Source organism: Phocoena phocoena, chromosome 11 (assembly GCF_963924675.1).
Source record: "Phocoena phocoena chromosome 11, mPhoPho1.1, whole genome shotgun sequence".
In the NCBI taxonomy this organism is placed as follows: Eukaryota; Metazoa; Chordata; class Mammalia; order Artiodactyla; family Phocoenidae; genus Phocoena; species Phocoena phocoena.
This window is the reverse complement of record NC_089229.1, coordinates 91,150,220-91,169,835: the sequence shown is the minus strand read 5'-3', so window position 1 is coordinate 91,169,835 and position 19,616 is coordinate 91,150,220. Positions and strand designations below refer to the sequence as shown.

The window sequence follows — 19,616 nt, the reverse complement described above, 5'->3', positions numbered from 1 at the left end:
AAATGAACCTGTTATTAGTTGATATTAAGAACTTTTCATTAATTTCATTTGCTATGATAATGGTATTTTAGTTATGATTTTTTAAAAACCCTTATCTGCTAGAGCAAGGGTAAGCAAACAATAGCCGCAAATAAAAATAAACTTTTATTGGAACACATCCTGCCCATGGCCTTGCATACTGTCTCTGGCGACTTTCGTGCTACAACAGCAGAAGTGAGTAGTTGCAACAGAGAGAGGGCTGCCTGCCAAGTGTGAACTATTTACTGCTTGGTCCTTTACATAAACTGTTTGTCAACTGGTAATGGGGGGGGAGGGATAAGTTAGGAGTTTGGGATTAACAGATACACACTACTATATATAAAATAGATAAACAACAAGGACCTATAGCACAGGGAACTATATTTAATATCTTGTAATAACCCATAATGGAAAAGATCTGAAAAAGAATATATATATATATGTTTATATACATATATATATATATAACTGAATCACTTTGCTGTATACCTGAAACACATTTTCTATAACTATACTTCAATAAAAAATTTTTTTAAAAGATGTATTGAGGTATTTATAGGTGAAAGACAGGATATTTGGAAGTTCTTTTAAAACAATCTGGTAAAACAAACAAAGTTGGTAGAAGATAGATGAAACAAGATTGGGAAAATATTGGTAATTCTTGAAACTGATGATGACTCGATGGGGATTCATAAGCTATTCTCTCTACTTTTGTGTACATTTGAAAAATTCTATAATCAATTCTTGAAAAAAAATCATCTTAAGTATGCTTATTGCACATGAAAGTCCTGTGTTTGAAATGCTTTAGTTCTGACTAATTAAGCAAGTAGAGAGAGGGGGGAAAAGTTGAAGGTAGAGGTTATATGTTGAAAATCTACTATATGAACCACTGTGCTAGGTTCTTGACAAATTTCATTAAAAAAAATCATTATAACAACTCCTTGAGGTGGATATTATGATTAATGATTTATTAATGAAACAGAGGCTTGGAGACATTAATTAATTTACAGCTAGAAAAGAGCAGAGAAGGAATTTGGCCGGTACTATTCTTAGTCACTGTCATCACTGGTGTTATACATCCACACTGGTAAGTGGTCAAGCCGAGGCCACACATCTGTTTAAAGGTCAAGAAATATTTCACAACCACGTGGAGTCTATAATAGAATACAAACACTGGAGCCTTCAACTGAGAAGTTCTTCATCAATGCCCTGTGAGTATTAAAAAACAATTTTCTGGTCGACCTTAGAGTTGCTAAGTTTGCCTGTTGTCAAGGATGCTGCTTGGTCCCCACACCCACTTATCTCTTTCCATTTCTCTCTCTCCTATAAGATTCAAGGTTTGGCAGAGACTGTATGTCTCTACCGCCTACATTAAGCCCAGTCCCTGGAATAAAAGGAGAAGGTCAAATACGTTTCCTGAATGAATGAATGACCAAGAACTTCCATGCCACGACCTCATCCCTGTGTATAAAGTCTCCTTGTGCTGGACACAGAGGCACAGACAGATTATAAACCTCCAGATTCCAAGGAAGGACTCTTGCTGCATATTACGTGTTCAACCTATATATCAGGAGATAATTTATTACTTTTTTTTTTTTTTTTTTTTTTTGCGGTACGCGGGCCTCTCACTGTTGTGGTCTCTCCCGTTGCGGAGCACAGGCTCCGGACGCGCAGGCTCAGTGGCCATGGCTCACGGGCCCAGCCGCTCCGCGGCATGTGGGATCTTCCCGAACCGAGGCATGAACCCGTGTCCCCTGCATCGGCAGGCGGACTCTCAACCACTGCGCCACCAGGGAAGCCCTATTACTTTTTGACTGTCTGCTCTTCCAGGTGATGGAGAAGACATAACCTGTTTCTTAATCTCTGGGGTGGCTTTTGTGGCAGAGGCCTGGGGAGGCATGGTGTGGTTAGAGCAGTTGTTTTCGTGGTTTAGTGCCAGGGTGTTACATGCTTGTTCTTGCCCTTGCTGATACTAGTCTACTCAGCCTGACTTTTGTCCTTTCCCCAGAGATTTCAAGCAGACGAGTCATGCTGGAGTGCCATTAGAAGGGGCAAGAGATTGCTGCTGGATGTGAAAGGGGGTTTGAAGAGTTTGAAGTAATGTGTCTTTACAGGTAAACAGGATTTGAATTTAGCCCAGCTCCTATGGTAGAGGGCTAGACACAAAATTACCACATGCACACAGGTAATGATAAACGTCAAGGTTCGTATCCCTGAGCAATGATGCTAGCTTTGCCCTCCTTCAGTGCAGGGGAATTAAGTCAGTTTTTCAGTGAGTGCAAGGCGATGGATGGTGCATTCCAGGAAAAATGGGTGGAAAAGATGGAAACACGTCCACAGACCCAGGAAACACTTAACTTTTATTCCTACCTCATATACGGCATATTTTCTGCAAAAATTATGAGTTAAATATAATTTAATGGAGACAAAGTACTTAAAATATAATTGCAACAATTAAAAAAAGAATCCTATCACGAATACAGAAGGAAAAAGAGCCAGTAAACAAAACAAAACAAAAATAGGCGAAATAAGAACAAAATCTCCTCAACTTCGAGATGGTACATTCATTCCTCTTCTTTCCCAGGTCAAAGCTCCCTGGGGTAACTGTTGAGATTGGGCCCCAGAATAAAAGGTAATTATCGCACTGAGGGCATACATCTGATTCACAGAAGCAAGTCTGTGTTCCAGACAGGGCAGCCGAGGCTGAAGAGGTTGCATCTAAGTCTTCTTCCGTTCCACTGAGCTGTCAGGGAAATGGAAGCTTCAGGACACCTGCCCAAGTGCAGCTGGGCTTAGTTTGCCCGAGCCCTTAGACTTCACTGAGGTTTAAAAATGGGTGCTCTCCTTGTCTGTCGTGTTCAGCTGCAAGTATTCCAGGGTGCCCTTCTTGTAGCTGGCTACCCGGGTTGGTTTTCTGTTCCTTATCCCTGAGGCCTGTCTTTTCTGTAAAGAGCTGGCGATCATGTCTACAAACTCGGCTTGCAATCGCTGTTGGTTTTCCCTGGAGAGAGAGTGCGGAGGGAAAACGGATCTTCTCAGCAATTCATACAGACTATCCCTCAGCTCCAGAACCGCCAGTTCCATTCACTGAATACTTGTTGAACACCTATTCTGGGCTGAACACAGGAAGTCCAGAGAACACAAAATGATCCTTGCCTTCCCTTGACGAGCTTAAAGATCTGTCATCCCTGCTCTGTGTAGTTGTAGGAAAAGCAGAATATATTTCGAGCAGGAAATTATTGATATATTTCAATTTCAAAGTGAAACAACATGTTGCGGAATTCGGAGGCATGGTTAGGTTTACACATACCTCTGCAGGGAGGGGAAAGGAAGCCAGGAGGGTGCTAGGCCCCTGCCACCACGAAACTCTGAAAACACACTGGTCCCACACCTTCCTAGGAGTGTGGCTTGTCTGGGGAGGGATCACAACAGGTGGAGGGTTTCAAGAGTTTAGAAGGGACCTGGGGTGCTCTTAATAAGGGGCCAGGTCCCCCGTAACCCAGGGACGATCTGGGTTGTCTTGGCATCTCTACGGTCTTCCCCGTGTGTCTGGGTCCTGCGTCTAGGAGTCTGCAAAACAGGGTTTCTCCACCACAGCAAAAGCCATTCCAATGGCCACAGTGACTGATCGCAGTGGCCAAGATGCAACTGGAAGACCATTTGAGTCATCTTTAGGGGAACCTGAAACCAGTTACTTGGACCTGAAACCTGTCTTCCTCATCTCACGGGGAACACATGCTCCATGTGAAGACCCAGACCCGCAGTCCTGGAGCTGGGGGTGTTCCTGTTTCATCGGGTGACGGCAGAGCACTGCAGGCACGGGAGGCAATGCAGTAGTGTGCTCCACTGCTCTACTTTTGTTACGACCAGAGGGGCAGGGAGGGAGCCCTAAACTGTCCTCTGGTCTCCTGAGCAGACCTGAAACCCTCTAGCAGTCAGAGAAGGGAGGTTTCCAAGCTTTGTCCGGTGTGTAGTCTCTCACCTTGTATTCATTGCATCACTGCCACTGGCAAAGCACTTGACCACAGTTAAACCGGCTGCACGTAGCACAACTTACAAAGCCAAGACCTCCCCTCCCCCACCCCTCCCCATCACAGCCGCAGGCAGCTTACGCGGTTGGAGGGGTTGGCAGGTTGTACTCCTGGTCCTTCCCCCCGGTCAGCCAGTAGGTGGTCTCAGTTCCTCTTCCCTAGAGAGAAAAGAAAGGTGTGTACCATGGAGACCAAGACAGTCGACTCTAGCCCGTCGTTCTGACCCACCGTTCCGACAAGTATCTGTTTCCAAAAGACATTTCACCTCTGAGTTTCTCATCAGTGCCTCTATTTTAGGACAGCACCTGTTCCTGATATGATTTGCGTTATCTGTAGACCGATCTTTATTTCTAAGTGCCTGTTAAAAAATAAGTCTCTCATCCACCAGACGTGTTTTTTCAAAGTAGAATTTTCTTTTTTCCCAAAAGATATTTCAAAATATCACCACAGCAACAGCACAAGAGCTCTAAATGAAGAAGGAAGGACATCCATCTGCAATCCTGCTACGCCAACGAATCCAACTGGTTTCTGTTGTCTACGTTTTATTCCGGCCCTTTCTGTCCCAAAACCTTGCCACGAAACTTGTGCCACAGTTTCCCCACATTAAGTGTGTAAATTATAAACACATGTGCATCGTAATAAACATTCACTAAGTACCACTGGCTGGGCCCATCTGGAGGCTATAAAATAAAGGGAAACAGGCAATTCTGGTTTTGCTAGAGCTTGTATTTGAAAAGGAGACTGGATGTTTATATTTTTAAAAATCACTCATTCCAAACAATTGTGGTTTGGGGCTCTGTTTGGACTGTAATAATCCTTAGACCACTTCTGTTTCGGGGGGAACACCCTGCAGAAAATGTATTTACGGAGAATTAAAAAAGCAAGTGTGATGTTTGGACACAACTACCTAAAAGGAGGCTCTCGCAGTTGTCACAGAGTAGAGGCCAGCGGCCCTATGACTAGTAGAGGCAGGTGGTCTTGGCCGATCACTGGCTTCAGACCAACTGTGAGTGCGGTTGCCTTCAACTAGCAGCCGGTGGGCCACCCGGAGACGCGCGGTGGCTCTCGAGGGCTGCTGTTCTAGATGTGCAGGGCAGCATGGCGCATCTGAAACGGGGATTCTTACATCTCCCTGCGCATCACAGTCACATAGAGTACGTGTTTCAAGTATAGATTTCTGATCTACACCCGAGGAGAGTCTGACTCAGCAGGCCTGTGAGGGGAGTCCAGGCATCTGCATTGTAACAAGTGCCCGGGCGATGCTGAGTCAGAATGTGGAGCCACACCTTGAGGTTCACTGGTCCAGAACCGCAGAAAAGTGGAGCAAGAAAGGTGGGCTTAGAGAGTAGCAGCACCTTGCAGTAAAAGCGAGGACATAAGTGGGGAGAGGGGGGCTTTGACTAAAGTAGTCCTGCAATAGACTTAGCTCTTGGGAGTGGAGGGGGAACTGGGGACAAACCTGCATACAGGTGAAAGAAATGGTGAAAGCATTTTATAATGTAGTGGCCATAGTTCAAAACATCAGGAGGGGTCTTTGGAGTAAAGGGATGTTCTGAGTTTATAGTCTTCGGTGGTAGCTTCTCCTACAGGGGAGGGTGGGTGATCATTGCGGGGAGAGCAGGAAAGCACCCTTCATTCTCACGCTCATCAATATACTGAACATTGGATGTCCAGTCTCAAAGGAGGCATCCCCCAGGTGCTGGTGAGAGCTTTTTTCTGGGTGCTGTCTCTGTGGACTCCTTACCTTTAAGTACGTTTCTCCTCTCACTTCATACAGGAACTGGCACTCCGTTCTCTTCAGGATGGATATTGTGGAGCCACTCACATGAATTCTCAAGGCTGGAAATGCAAAATAGATCAATGAAAATCTCACCCGTTTTGAAAGCTATTATATGGTGCCATTTGTTTCCCCTTGAGCCAGAATATTTATTACAGGTGCTCTTGGCAGCTTAGATACTGTAGTAAAAATACTTAAAAATATCATCAGTGAGATAAGAACTATTATCGCACATGGGAAGAGAGAGGGTCCTGATGAGGGGGCTCCTTAGGTTGTGCCCCGTAAATTCTCATCCCAGCTCAGAGTGGGAGCCCCTGGGCCTGGCTTTGGATCTAGCCTGTGGTGCTGAGCTTAAAAGGTGGAATTTGCTCTGGTGTCTCCACATACACATTCTAATAAGTAGCTAAAGTGTTGGCGGCAAGGTGAAGATTCTGGAGAGAGTTATAGAGTCTTGATTTTCTCGTATTTTACTCTTCCGGGGTAACGGTTATCCTTCTAACAAACAAGTGGTGAGGGCAATCTCATTCACTGATTGATTACTATATAACACCTTCCCACTCTGGGTGCCACAGACAGTAACAACAGTAAGAATAATGAAAACCCCGTATTGCCTGCCTACCATGTACCAGAGGGCTGCTCAATGCTTAAAACACATCACTTCAACTCCTTCCAGAAACACTTCCAGCAAGGTTGGAATCCCATCCTCAATTTGTATCTTCAACTTTCTGATGCCTAGAAAGATGAGGTAACTTCCTCCCAAGCTTACACAGACAGTGACTTGTATAGTTATGATTTTAACCCATCTGTTTGGCCCCAACCTTATTATTTCCTTTACACCGTGATTTTCTAGTTCAAACCAGTATCAGGTTGTCAGTAGACTGCCAAAATACCATACTACCACCAGTGTTTTGTAAGCCCGCACACACATTACCAATGCTTTCTTTCTCTCTTGTATATATTTCTCATATTATCATAGTCATAGGTATTTATTGAACATTTACTAGATGTAACACACACTGCCTCTACCTTGCCAGAAAAACGCAATATAAGCTTTTGCATATAACAGATACTTATCATTTTCTTTATTAAAACCAATTCCAAGGAAAACCAGATAAAAGAGGAATAGGAAAGTGAACCAGGGTATATACTCTGTATCTAACCCACTGAATTTCTATTCAGTTTAAGAGAAATCCTGCGTGCAGGAACGAAGACCTGACGTAGCCAAAAATAAATAAATTAAAAAAAAAAAAGTAAACCTAAAAAAAAATTTAGCCCTGGAATGCATACCATGTCTTTCGTTTTTCCTTATTAAAGGCTCAATCCAGCACTTTGTATAGGCTACGTACATCAGGCAAAGTCCAGTGTTCATAGGAGCTTGACATTAGCTGTCTAAATTTATAGTTGTGGTAGTTTGTTCACAGGGCTGTCAAATTTGAAGTCTGTAGGAAACAGATCTGGGGCCCGAGGACAGATTAGTCTGTAGGACTGTCTGATTGTAACATCAGCAACACCAGCAATATCTCCAATTTCGTTTTGGGTCCTTTTCTCAGCTGATGCCTGTGAGGCCATGTAAATGGCGGCTGCTGCCACAGATATCAGGCTTCTTCCAGGAACCAAGTCCAACGCCACAGCTTTACGGGCTATATGTGTAACTATCATTGTACTTTAAATGTCCTAGGAACTCCTTCCTGTCTGCAGGCAATATAGAGACAAGCAGAAGCTATGGCATCATTAGCCCTTCCCTTCAGGCTCTTCTGTTCATACCCTTGGCCTGAATAGATTTCTGTTAAATGGAATTTCTGTTTAACTTACATGGATCTATGCTAAATTTCATGGCTATTCCAGGTAGAGCATGCCTGAATGCATTGCAAATGAACCCAAATTAATGGTAACCGTCTAAAACTGAGTCAAAAAGGAAGAATAAAACAGTTATCAGTAAGGCTTCCCTGGTGGCACAGTGGTTGAGAGTCCGCCTGCCCATGCAGGGGACGCGGGTTCGTGCCCCGGTGTGGGAAGGTCCCACATGCCGCGGAGCGGCTGGACCCTGAGCCATGGAGCCTGTGCTCCGCAACAGGAGAGGCCACAGCAGTGAGAGGGCCGCGTACCGCAAAAAAAAAAAAAAAAAAAAAAAAAAAAAAAAAAAGTTATCAGTAAACGGCAATTTGTAGCAAGGACTGGATTGACCCAGGCTCACGGCCAGTCAGTGTGAAGAGTCATTCTTCATCTCACTGGAACTTATTCTGCATTTTATCCTACAATTCCCCTCTTCTGGAAGACAGAATCTCTGTCCTCTAAAAAAAGCAGTCTCCCTTCTTACGGAGGCCAGTGGATTCCATCCGCGAGGCTGTGTTGACTGTATCTCCGAACAGGCAATAACGGGGCATCTTGATGCCCACAACTCCAGCAGCACAGGGACCTGAGAGGGACAGAAAGCAAGAGGTGGAGGCAACAGAAGTCACACAGTGGAGTGGGGGGGGGGGGGAGGGGGCAGGCCTCTTCTCAGGGTCACGATGCGTGATACCTCATTTCATGGAGAAGCGGTTCAAGGTGGGAAATGCGACCTGTGACTTCTGCTTTAAGTCAATGTATTCACTGGGGGAGCACCGTTATTCAAATCACGCTTTCAGAAAGTATTCTGCTGTAGCATAGAGAAGTGCATTGGCAAGAAACAAGGCATCCGGAGATCCAGGCTGCAGAGGTGTAAAGTGCTCCTTGAGATTTTATATATATATGTGTGTGTATATATATATATATATATATGTATATATATGTGTATATATGTATGTATATATATGTATATATATATACACACATATATATAAAGATTTATTTATTATTTATTTATTTTATTTATTTTCGGCCACACTGGGTCTTAGTTGTGGTACACAGGATCTTTTGTCGCAGTGCGCGGGCTTCTCTCTAGTTATGGCATTTGGGTTTTCTCTCCCTAGTTGTGGCGCGTGGGCTCCAGAGCGCCTGGGCTCTGTAGTTTGCAGCACGCGGGCTCTCTAGTTGAGGTGCGTGAGCTCAGCAGGCTTAGCTGCCCTGCAGCATGTGGGATCTTAGTTCCCTGACCAGGGATCGAACCCGCATCCCCTGCATTGTTAAGGTGGATTCTTTACCACTGGACCACGAGGGAAGTCCCCCTCTTTCATATATTAAATAGAAGGCTCTCAGGGAGGATGAAGACGATCCCACTGCTTGCTTCCCTTCCAGCCATGCAGCCCGGAGCTCTGAACTGCTGGAGAGCACAGAACACTCTAAGGCTCAGTGGCCCAAGTTTGTTTTATTTTATTTTTATTTAAGTCAGAGTAGGCTTTTTGGCATTGGTGGCCTGATGATGGAAGACCCAGAAGACAAGGACTTGGCATCTTCTTCCCTGAGCATTTCATGCACCGTGTGAATACAGAACGGGGAGCCTGTCGCACAAGGATACTCCAAAAAGAAGAACAAAAGCCAAGGCAAGGCGATGCACAGTGGCATATCAGGTAGGAAAGAAGGGTTTGCTCACGCAAGCATTTGTGTGGAATGACGGAATGCAAGGAGTTAAAATTTTCGAAGTTAAAGATTAACTCAGAAACTGCAAAATCGGGCTTTGGATAGAGGTAACTATTGATTTTATGGTTGGCTGATTGGGTTTTGACCTCTACGAGTTTCTTGATAGATTCATCCTACAAATACTCTGTGTTTATGAACACTGAAAAAATTGAACATTGAGTTGTTCATTGTTTATGAACACTGAAAAAATAAAAATACTGAACCCTCCCCTGTTAGGTTCAATGCAAAAAACAAAACAAACCACAGAGAAATAAAAAACAAGCAAAAACAGCAGCAGCTACTTGATTAGAAGCTCTCTGAGCTTCCCAGAATCTAAAATATGACACAAATGAACTTATCTACGAAACAGATACAGACTCACAGACATAGAGAACAACCTGTGGTTGCCAAGGGGAAGGGGGGATGAGGGGAGGGACAGACTGGGAGTTTGGGATTAGCAGATGCAAACTAGTATATGTATGTATAAATGAATCACTTTGCTATACACCAGAAACTAATAAATTGTAAATCAACTATACTTCAATAAAATAAATTAAAAAAAAAAAAGATCTCAGAGCTTCCCAAGGCTGTGTCTTGACTAGTCACTTCAAAAATGGAATGATAAAACTGGGAAGGGCCTGGAGGTGGAAAATGCCTGCAGATGTTATGTTTTGTCTTCAACTATCAATATTTAACTGCAACCTTTTAATTTCTTAGGGATAAACACGTTCCGGTATATGTGTCTACTATTTACTCTCATTCCAGCCCAATGTGACAGTGCCTGGGCCCTGGCAGTCACTCAGGCATTGAGTAGGTCACAGAGGAAAAGAGAGGGGACCAGGACCCAGAGCTCCATTCTCTCTCCCTGGTTCCATAAGTTCTGCTGCTGTCCCTTCCTCCAGGCCCGACAATTTGTGATGGGTCAGGGAGATGCCGAACAGTTCCCTTATGTGTACATGTAAACATCTATGACAATTTGGTTGTGACATGACTGGGGAAGGCCACAGCTATGTCCCTGGCTGTCAAAGATGTGGCAACAGTTCTTAACTTCTAGTTACTGTCACTCTGAGACTCTCAGTGATTCATTACTCAACCAAATATTTACTGTCTGACTCTGTGCTAGGCACGGTGGATACAGGATGACTTTTGCAAATGCAGTTGTCTGGCCCTCACCACAAAGCCTGGAGTGACCTCTTGGGTTTTCTCTACCCTGTGTCTTCTGTGAGGCTTGGAGGGCAGATAAAGGGGCAATGACAAGAAATTATAGGGAGATGTGATTGACTTTAACACAAGGAAAGACTGCCTAACAATTACAACTACTTGATAAAGGAGTGAGCTGACTTTGGAAATACTGGGTTTTCAGGGAGTCCTGGGATTATTTGTTCTAAACGTGGTTATATTATTACTTATCTTGGAAAGTATAATTTATGCCCTGTAAAAGATTAATCTAGATGACTTCTGAGTTCCTCTACCACTATATTTTTCTGTAATACCGTAAGTCCCTACATAGGAATGAGCTCTGTTCCGAGAGCGTGTTCAGTCTAATTTGTTTGTAAGTCCAACGAAGTTAGCCTAGGTAACCAACTAACACAATTGGCTACACAGTACTATACTGTAATAGGGTTATAATACTTTTCACACAAATAATACATAAAAAACAAACACAAAAAATAAAGAAAACATTTTTAATCTTACAGTACAGTACCTTGAAAAGCACAGTAGTACCAGCGACGTCATCGCTGCTTTTACGCTCACTTCTGGACATCCTGGGCTCGAAATAAAGATACTGTACTACTGTACTCTACACAGTACTATACAGTAAAGTACACAACAGCACAACCACTTGTAGAGGATGCACGCATGTGACAACATACACCAGACATGTGAACTAACTTACATGACTGGACACGCAAACGCATGTTTGCATCTTTAAAAGTTCACAACTTGAAGGTTCGTATGTAGGGGACTTGCTGTATTCGTAACTCATCTTCTCAAATCTCTACATTCAAGGTTGGATAAGTTTCATGGTCTTTAAAGTGATCCATGTACTTTCTGTACCACTGAGGGGTTGGGGGAACATAAACGCCCTTTTATTGTAGGGATCTGAACAGATATGTTTTCCCCCTGTAGATAACATAATCCATTTAAGATACTGTAATATTTTAGTGCAAAAAAAATACACAGAAGTTGGGGGTGGGGGAGAGGGAGGGAATGGGGAAGAGATAAATGACATAGTAAATAGGGTGGCTTGAATAGGAAGTCTGGAGCTTGGTATTTCAGTTTGTGGTTGGTGTTTATCGTTCCATGAGTGCTGTCATGGCTGTCGTTTCCTAGAACTCTCTAGAGACTAATTATAGGTCTAATTATGTCAGGATGTGTAACGGGACTTCGTATTTGGCAGGATTCAAGAGTAAACGTCATGTGAAAACTGATCACGTCTGAAGATCCTTTAACCTTTCTGATTTAGTCAGTGCACAGAGAGAGGTACATACGGTTCTCGATTGCTACAATGCTCAACTACATACCAGAGTGAATTCCAATGCGAATCCATATTGGGAGGCCGGGAAGATGCTCTAGCTCAAAGGTCCCCATGAAGCTGAGGATGTCCAAAGCCATCTTGGCGATGTCAATTGCATGCCGGTTGCCATTTCTCTTAGGCAAACCACTAGCCACCATGTAGGCATCACCAATGGTTTCCACCTGTGGAAGTAGTTTCTCATTAGTGAATCTGCCCCTTCTAATGGCACAAGAAATCAAACAGAAGCAGTTAGTCACATAAAAAGTACAAAAATTTTCGAGAACTCAGTATGAGCATGGCCCTGTACGCTTTTTCTGGGACTAGTTCAAGACCAGTTCTATGCTAATTTCTTCAGGGTTTTTTTTTTTTTTTTTTTTTTGTTTTGGTTTTTTGCGGTACGCTGGCCTCTCACTGTTGTGGCCTCTCCCGTTGCGGAGCACAGGCTCCGGACGCGCAGGCTCAGCAGCCATGGCTCACCGGCCCAGCCGCTCCACGGCATGTGGAATCTTCCCGGACCGGGTCACGAACCCGTGTCCCCTGCATCGGCAGGCGGACTCTCAACCACTGCGCCACCAGGGAAGCCCATCTTCAGGGTTTTTATAGCCTAGTGAAATAGCTGATAAAACAACTATAAAGGATTTTTAAAAATATTTTTAAAATTAATTTTAAAATTAATTTTTGGCTGTGTTGGGTCTTCGTTGCTGCGCACGGGCTTTCCCTAGTTGTGGCGAGCAGGGGCTACTCTTCGTTGCGGTGCACAGGCCTCTCATTGTGGTGGCTTCTCTTGTTGCGGAGCACGGGCTGCAGTAGTTGTGGCTCACGGGCTTAGCTGCTCCGCGGCATGTGGGATCTTCCCGGACCAGGGCTCGAACACATGTCGGCTGCATTGGCAGGCAGATTCTTAACCACTGCACCACCAGGGAAGTTCCCACTATAAAGGATTTTAACCATATGAAAGTACTTTATAATAATATGAATCATCCAGATGTAATGACAATTCTATCAATGTTGAAATAATCTGAATGGCTTTATATAATTTTAGGAACACCTCCAAATACCAGAAAAGTCATCCTTGGCTCTTATCATTTTTTATAAACTATTTGACAAAAAATAATTATAAAACTCAAAATGGATTAAAGACCTAAATGTAAAGTCAGACACTATAAAACTCTTAGGGAAAACACAGGCAGAACATTCTATGACATAAATCACAGCAAGATCCTTTCTGACCCACCTCCTAGAGAAATGGAAATAAAAACAAAAATAAACAAACGGGACCTAATGAAACCTAAAAGCTTTTGCACAGCAAAGGAAACCATAAACAAGACGAAAAGAGAACCCTCAGAATGGGAGAAAATCTTTGCAAACGAAGCAACTGACAGAGGATTAATCTCCAAAATATACAAGCAGCTCATGCAGATATCAAAAAAACAAACAACCCAATCCAAAAATGGGCAGGAGACCTAAACAGACATTTCTCCAAAGAAGATAAACAGATTGCCAACAAACACATGAAAGGATGCTCAACATCACTAATCATTAGAGAAATGCAAGTCAAAACTACAATGAGATATCATCTCACACCAGTCAGAATGGCCATCATCAAAAAATCTACAAACAATAAATGTTGGAGAGGGTGTGGAGAAAAGGGAACCCTCCTGCACTGCTGGTGGGAATGTAAATTGATACAGCCACTACAGAGAACAGTATGGAGGTTCCTTAAAAAACTAAAAATAGAACTACCATACGACCCAGCAATCCCACTACTGGGCATATACCATGAGAAAACCATAAATTCAGAATGAGTCATGTACCACAATGTTCATTGCAGCTCTATTTACAATAGCCAGGACATGGAAGCAACCTAAGTGCCCATCGACAGATGAATGGATAAAGATGTGGCACATATATACAATGGAATATTACTCAGCCATAAAAAGAAACGAAATTGAGTTATTTGTAGTGAGGTGGATGGACCTAGAGTCTGTCACACAAAGTGAAGTAAGTCAGAAAGCGAAAAACAAATACTGTATGCTAACACATATATATGGAATCTAAAAAAAAAGGTTCTGATGAACCTAGGGGTAAGACAGGAATAAAGACACAGATGTAGAGAATGGACTGGAGGGCACCGGGAGGGGTAAGGGTAAGCTGGGATGAAGTGAGACAGTGGCATGGACATATACACACTACCAAGTGTAAAACAGATAGCTAGCGGGAAGCAGCCGCATAGCACAGGAAGATCAGCTTGGTGCTTTGTGACCACCTAGAGGGGTGGGATAGGGAGGGTGGGAGCGAGACGCAAGAGGGAGGGGATATGGGGATATATGTATATGTATAGCTGATTCACTTTGTTATACAGCAGAAACTAACACACCATTGTAAAGCAATTATACTCCAATAAAGATGTTAAAAAAATAAATAATAATAATTATAGGTTCCTCTAAGACATAATACACTTTCTTGTACTATGATTCCAATCACTTTTCTTGCAATAGGTAGTAGACTTATTTATTCTTTGATAAATGTTCTCCCTTTTAATATTATTTTCATAATCATATACATAGTTCACGTGTGTTGGTTAGTTAACTTCATTTTGCTGAGTATCTCTAAAATGCATAATCGGGCTTCCCTGGTGGTGCAGTGGTTGAGAGTCCGCCTGCCGATGCAGGGGACACGGGTTCGTGCCCCGGTCTGGGAAGATCGCACATGCCACGGAGTGGCTGGGCCCGTGAGCCATGGCCGCTGAGCCTGCGCGTCCGGAGCCTGTGCTCCGCAACGGGAGAGGCCACAACAGTGAGAGGCCTGCATACCGCAAAAGAAAAAAAAAATGCATAATCATTTTCTATTCAACAGGAACTCTTGTTAGCATGGCTTTCTGATCTACATAGGGTGAGGACTGGGCTAAGATAAATCCTAAAAGGAAGTCCTCCCTGTGGGTAAAACCATCATAACAGACTGTTACATGAATGACCCCTAAACTTAAGCATACAGAGTTTTAGTCATATTGTTTATCTCAGTAATCTTCAAAATAATCCATTGAGTTAGGTATTATTGTGCCATTTTACAGATAGGTAGATTGAGACTTGCTGAAATTAAATACTATATTTTATGAGGTCATGCAATGAGGTGGGGCAACCTGGGATTTGAATAAAGAGCTCTAATTCTGAAGTTACTTGTTCCACATGCTCTGCTGCTTTTCCAACATGAAAATGTGGGAATGCAATTCTCCTTTACTCTTCCGATTCAGACATTATCAGCCCGGAACTGGCCGGCATCCTGGTCAGGCAACAGATCCAGCTCTGTTCTTTACTCTTCTTCGAACGATGCTTGCTACTTCAGCAACAATGACAAAAGATTCCAATTCTCCTGAGAATAACTCTGGTACCTTCTCTCCTTCATTCATAATCAGCCTAAACACTGCCCATTTTGTGAAGATGACTGGAGAGTAAACCATTTTCCCTAAATTTAACACCCCAAATTCATTCCTGCTGGACTGTATTTTGTGTCTTTCATATTGGTCCTTAAAGTCACAAGGTCATTTCGACTTACAACCCTTCTTATTCTTCCACTTCCCTTCACTTTTAGCTCAGATTCAACCACTAATTCATTAAATCTTAAATTACAAAGGACAAGACCTGAGTAGAGCTGGCCTCTGTATCCACAGGTTCCGCACTGTGGATTCAACGAACCATGAATCAAAAATATTTAAACAAAATTCCAGAAAGTTCCAAAAAGTAAAACTTGAATTTGCCACACTCCAGCAACTATTTATATAGCATCTACATTGTATTAGGTATTATAAGTAATCTACAGATGATTTAAAGTACATGGGGATGTACATAGGTCATATGCAAATATGCCATTTTATACAAGGGACTTGAGCACCTGGGGATTTGGGGATCCATGGGGGTCCTGGAACCAATCCTGGGGCAGAGGGGCTAGTGGGTAGCGACGGAGGACTGTAATAACAGAAACAACCAGTTCTGGATCTGCTGGCCTGGGGCTGAACTATCATTCAGCCTGTTAGGTGAAGTGGTTACCTTGTACACGTCGTGGTGATCAAGAATGTGGTCAAAATTCTTATAGATGTCGTTGAGCATGTCCACCACTTCCATGGGGGTGCTATACTTGCAGATGGTGGTGAACCCCACAATGTCACTGAAGTAGATTGTAACTTCCTCGTATAGTTCAGGCTCCACTATGCCTTTCTCCTTCAGAGACTTGACCACCAGCCTAGATGAGGAAGCGAAAAACAAGGCCTTCAACTTCAGCACATTTCTTCTTCCCCTACAGAAATCTTTGAGGCTGTACTAATTGTCCACCAGGAATTCTAAAATTGGGGATCTCCAGTGAATTGTGTGGCTAGGAAGCAAAGATAGTTTGCATAAACCAAATGTATGAATATACTACACACACACGTAACACATGTATTTGACCTCAGATGAACAGGAGGTTCAGTAGTAATTTAATACTTGATTATAACACTAATATACATGTACACATAACTGTAATACCTACACAATCCTAATACTTGCTCACTTTTTACCTCTCTATTGATAGCTTCTTCTAGATAGAGCTCTACATCCAGAAGCCGAGAAGGAGAGTGTGTCATTGATGTAACAGCTTGACTCACGATAGCTATCAGATCTGACTTTCTCATCAGTAACTAGTTTTACTTCCCTGGCATATTTAACACGGCCTTGTTTAATACCACTATGAAGAAATAATGTATTTAACATGAATTTTAATGAATTTAATATTCTGAACCCGGATTTATTTGAAACATTTTGGAGCAGAATTGGGTCCTTTAAAAAGCAACATCAGTCACCACGTAAACAAGTTAAAATTCTGCTAAAACTGCACAAGTCGGATAGAAGCAACTTAGACTATCTCTGTTGAACAGACATAAAGGGCAGTATATTAGGCTCAGAATTAAGAGAGAAGAACCACAAGAAGAGATGCCACGCTTCCTTTATGTGCCAAGTTGCCTTTTCATTGAGTAAATGGGGTGGAGGGGTGCTGACATGAGGCTGCGTGTTCCTTGTCTGCCTTTGGGATCACTTGGTACAGGACCAGAGTATGGACCGCCTGCAAGCTGGGAGGTACGACAGAGGTCATAAAATCCCTTACTTTTCCAGATGAGAAAGCTGAGGCTTAAAAAGAAAGTATGGGGAGTTCCCTGGTGGCCCAGTGGTTAGGGCTCCATGCTTTCACTGTCCAGGGCCTGGGTTCAATCCCTGGTTGGGGAACTGAGATCCCACAAGCTACACGGTACAGCCAAAAAAACCCAACCAAATAAAAAAGTATGACTTGCTCAAGGTCCCAGAGCCACTGAGGGCAGAGCCAGTGCTGGAACTCAGTAACTCCCATCCTTCAGCCTTGTAATTGCATCACATTCCAGCACAACCCAGGCCTCGGATCCTCGGGGTGATGGGGAAGATTTGGAGGTGTGCTGGCTGTAGTAAAGGAAGAAGGTCTGGCACTTTCCTGGAAAACAGACAGCCAATCAACCACCAGCATTCCCAAAACTCATTTAGAAAACCTTCAGAGCATCAAGGGAGGTCCCTTCAGTTGGTACGATGATGAAATTTGGGAACTTGAAAACCATCCCTGCCGTGTGGCTGGTTAGATTCGCAGGGGCCCGTCTGGGGTGGTGGTTCTTTACGTGCCCCGTAGAAGGGTGCAGATTATTTGGAGGCTACATAGACTAATGATAAGATTGGATATTTCGCCATCTTTGCCCTTCATTTTACTGCTTATAGCTGAAAAGTCATATGAGCTTAGAAAATAGTATGTTACCTGAGAAAGGAACTAATGGTGGTGGATAAATGAAGGAAGGGCTATGACTTAACCTGGTGAACTTCGATAAAAGGTTTTTGCTGACACAGCATACAGAGTCTTAGAAGTGCTTCCCACAGGTAGGTAGTTTTTTCCATAGGTAGAAAAAACTTCTATTTTAACCTGTTTCAAAACCCCCAGGAGTACTGTGAAATAAGTGTCTAAGTAGTATCTGGCTCCTACCTGCAACTTATTTACAATTTTGCTGTAATATTTATTTTGGATTCTTCTAGGTGTCATGCATGTATATTTTAGTTTTCTTTTGCAAATATAAAGAACTTGTATATAAATGATCAAAGTGACTTGCCCTGTAGTCACTGTGTATTGCAGCCCTTGCTCTACAATCTTTGGTGATCCAACAGGAACATCTCCCGTCTAGTGGTCAACATGGCACACTGAACCAAGGGTAGGAAAAAAATCCACGGTGCTGAGCCAGCTGTTTCAAATCGTGAGTGTCATTATTGGTTAAAACCATCAGTGATAAAAAGCTGGGAAGGCAGCTAAATCATCAGGATGTTGTTTTTGTCACAACTCAGCATGAAAGGCCAGGCAAGGACTGATGCATTACATAAAGAACATTCACAGAGCACTAACAGAAACTCCATCTCTAAAGTGAATAATAAGGGCTCCAGCCTATGCCCAGGGTACCAATGCCAGGCTGAGGGCACGTGGGTTCTGCATTAGGCTTTCTTCGGGGCCACATGGCTGAACAGGGCATGTGTGTAACTCCTACCTCCTCATTCAGGCTTGTAGAAGAGAAACTATTTCTGTATTTAGAAAACAACTCATATGAGCTCAAAATCATTCCTTTATTAATGTAGAGCTGATATGCTCAATGAGCATGGGTTCAAAATAAAATAATAATTAATGCAAGTAATATATAAAAGTCGTAACTACTATGCATAGTAATAACAACCATGGACGTTACAGACACTGTGCTAAGTACCTTATATTGGGCACATTATTTTAGAGGATTCTTTGAGCCAGCCTATGATGGGAAACTGAGGCTTGCAGTGTTTAGGTAACTTGTCCAAGGCTGCAGATCACAAGTAGGTGGTGGAACCATGATTTGAAGTCAGGCCTAGCTGACCTCAGTTTCCATGATTTCATCCAATGCGACACTGCCTCGCTTATCCTTAATCTAAGAGGACAGTTTATCATTCATTGAGCAGAGAACATTACCTCTCACTTGTGACAGTTGTGGGTCCCTTGGTCCAACCTATCTCCCAGCTGTTCACATTTTAATTTCTTGCTTATCTTAACATTTCTTAGTTATTACCTGAGAACCAACACTTATAAAATGTTAAACTGGGATTTCAACCTTAATTTCTTTCTCTTCTGTCATGGTTGTAATATTGTTTCACAAAATAGAGATCAGCCCGTAGATGCCTGTGTGATGAGACACCTGGGGAGAGTGGGACCATACCTTCTCCACTAAAGATGCTCCCACTTCGTGTAATTTGGCCTCTACTTTGAGGCAGACAGAAGAAAGCAAAGAAACTAACAGTACCTGAAAATGCCTTAAAGCTCACAGATTCTGTAGGAAAACTTTAATTTCCATTTTTGGACTGGGGAGAGGCAGTGCTTAAGGTCCCACACTTAGCAGAAGTGGCCAAGAGATGCTGGAACCCAGGTCACCTTAACTCTACTGTCCATGCTCCTTCCATGGCACCACACAGCCACTGGAAAACCACCTCTTTCTTCTAGCTATTTAGACAGTGCAAACCAGGACAAGGCTTAGCAAGGTACATGAATTTTTAAAAAAATATATTTTCTCATATTTTATTGTACAATATAAACTTGAATAAAATGCACTAAGTAACAACATGTTATATTTAAATCAGCACTAAATTAAAATGTTTGGTGGGAAATAGCATAATTTATTTTAATACAC

General features: G+C 42.9%; 1 protein-coding gene across 2 annotated transcripts in view; it reads right to left on the bottom strand.

Annotated features, from left to right (window-relative positions):
- Positions 1-2,357: 2,357 nt before the first annotated feature.
- Positions 2,358-19,616, bottom strand: part of GUCY2C (guanylate cyclase 2C) — a 69,166-nt gene continuing 51,907 nt past the window's right edge. Inside the window, exons 23-28 of one of the 2 annotated variants that reach the window (XM_065886678.1) lie at positions 15,925-16,117; positions 11,889-12,063; positions 8,144-8,242; positions 5,794-5,888; positions 4,131-4,207; positions 2,358-3,019 (exon numbers count right to left, since the gene is read on the bottom strand). In XM_065886678.1, coding sequence (XP_065742750.1) covers positions 2,845-3,019; positions 4,131-4,207; positions 5,794-5,888; positions 8,144-8,242; positions 11,889-12,063; positions 15,925-16,117 — 814 coding nt within the window. In that variant the 3' untranslated portion in view covers positions 2,358-2,844. The remainder of the gene's footprint in view (positions 3,020-4,130; positions 4,208-5,793; positions 5,889-8,143; positions 8,243-11,888; positions 12,064-15,924; positions 16,118-19,616) is intronic. The other variant, XM_065886679.1, reaches the window with a different exon arrangement.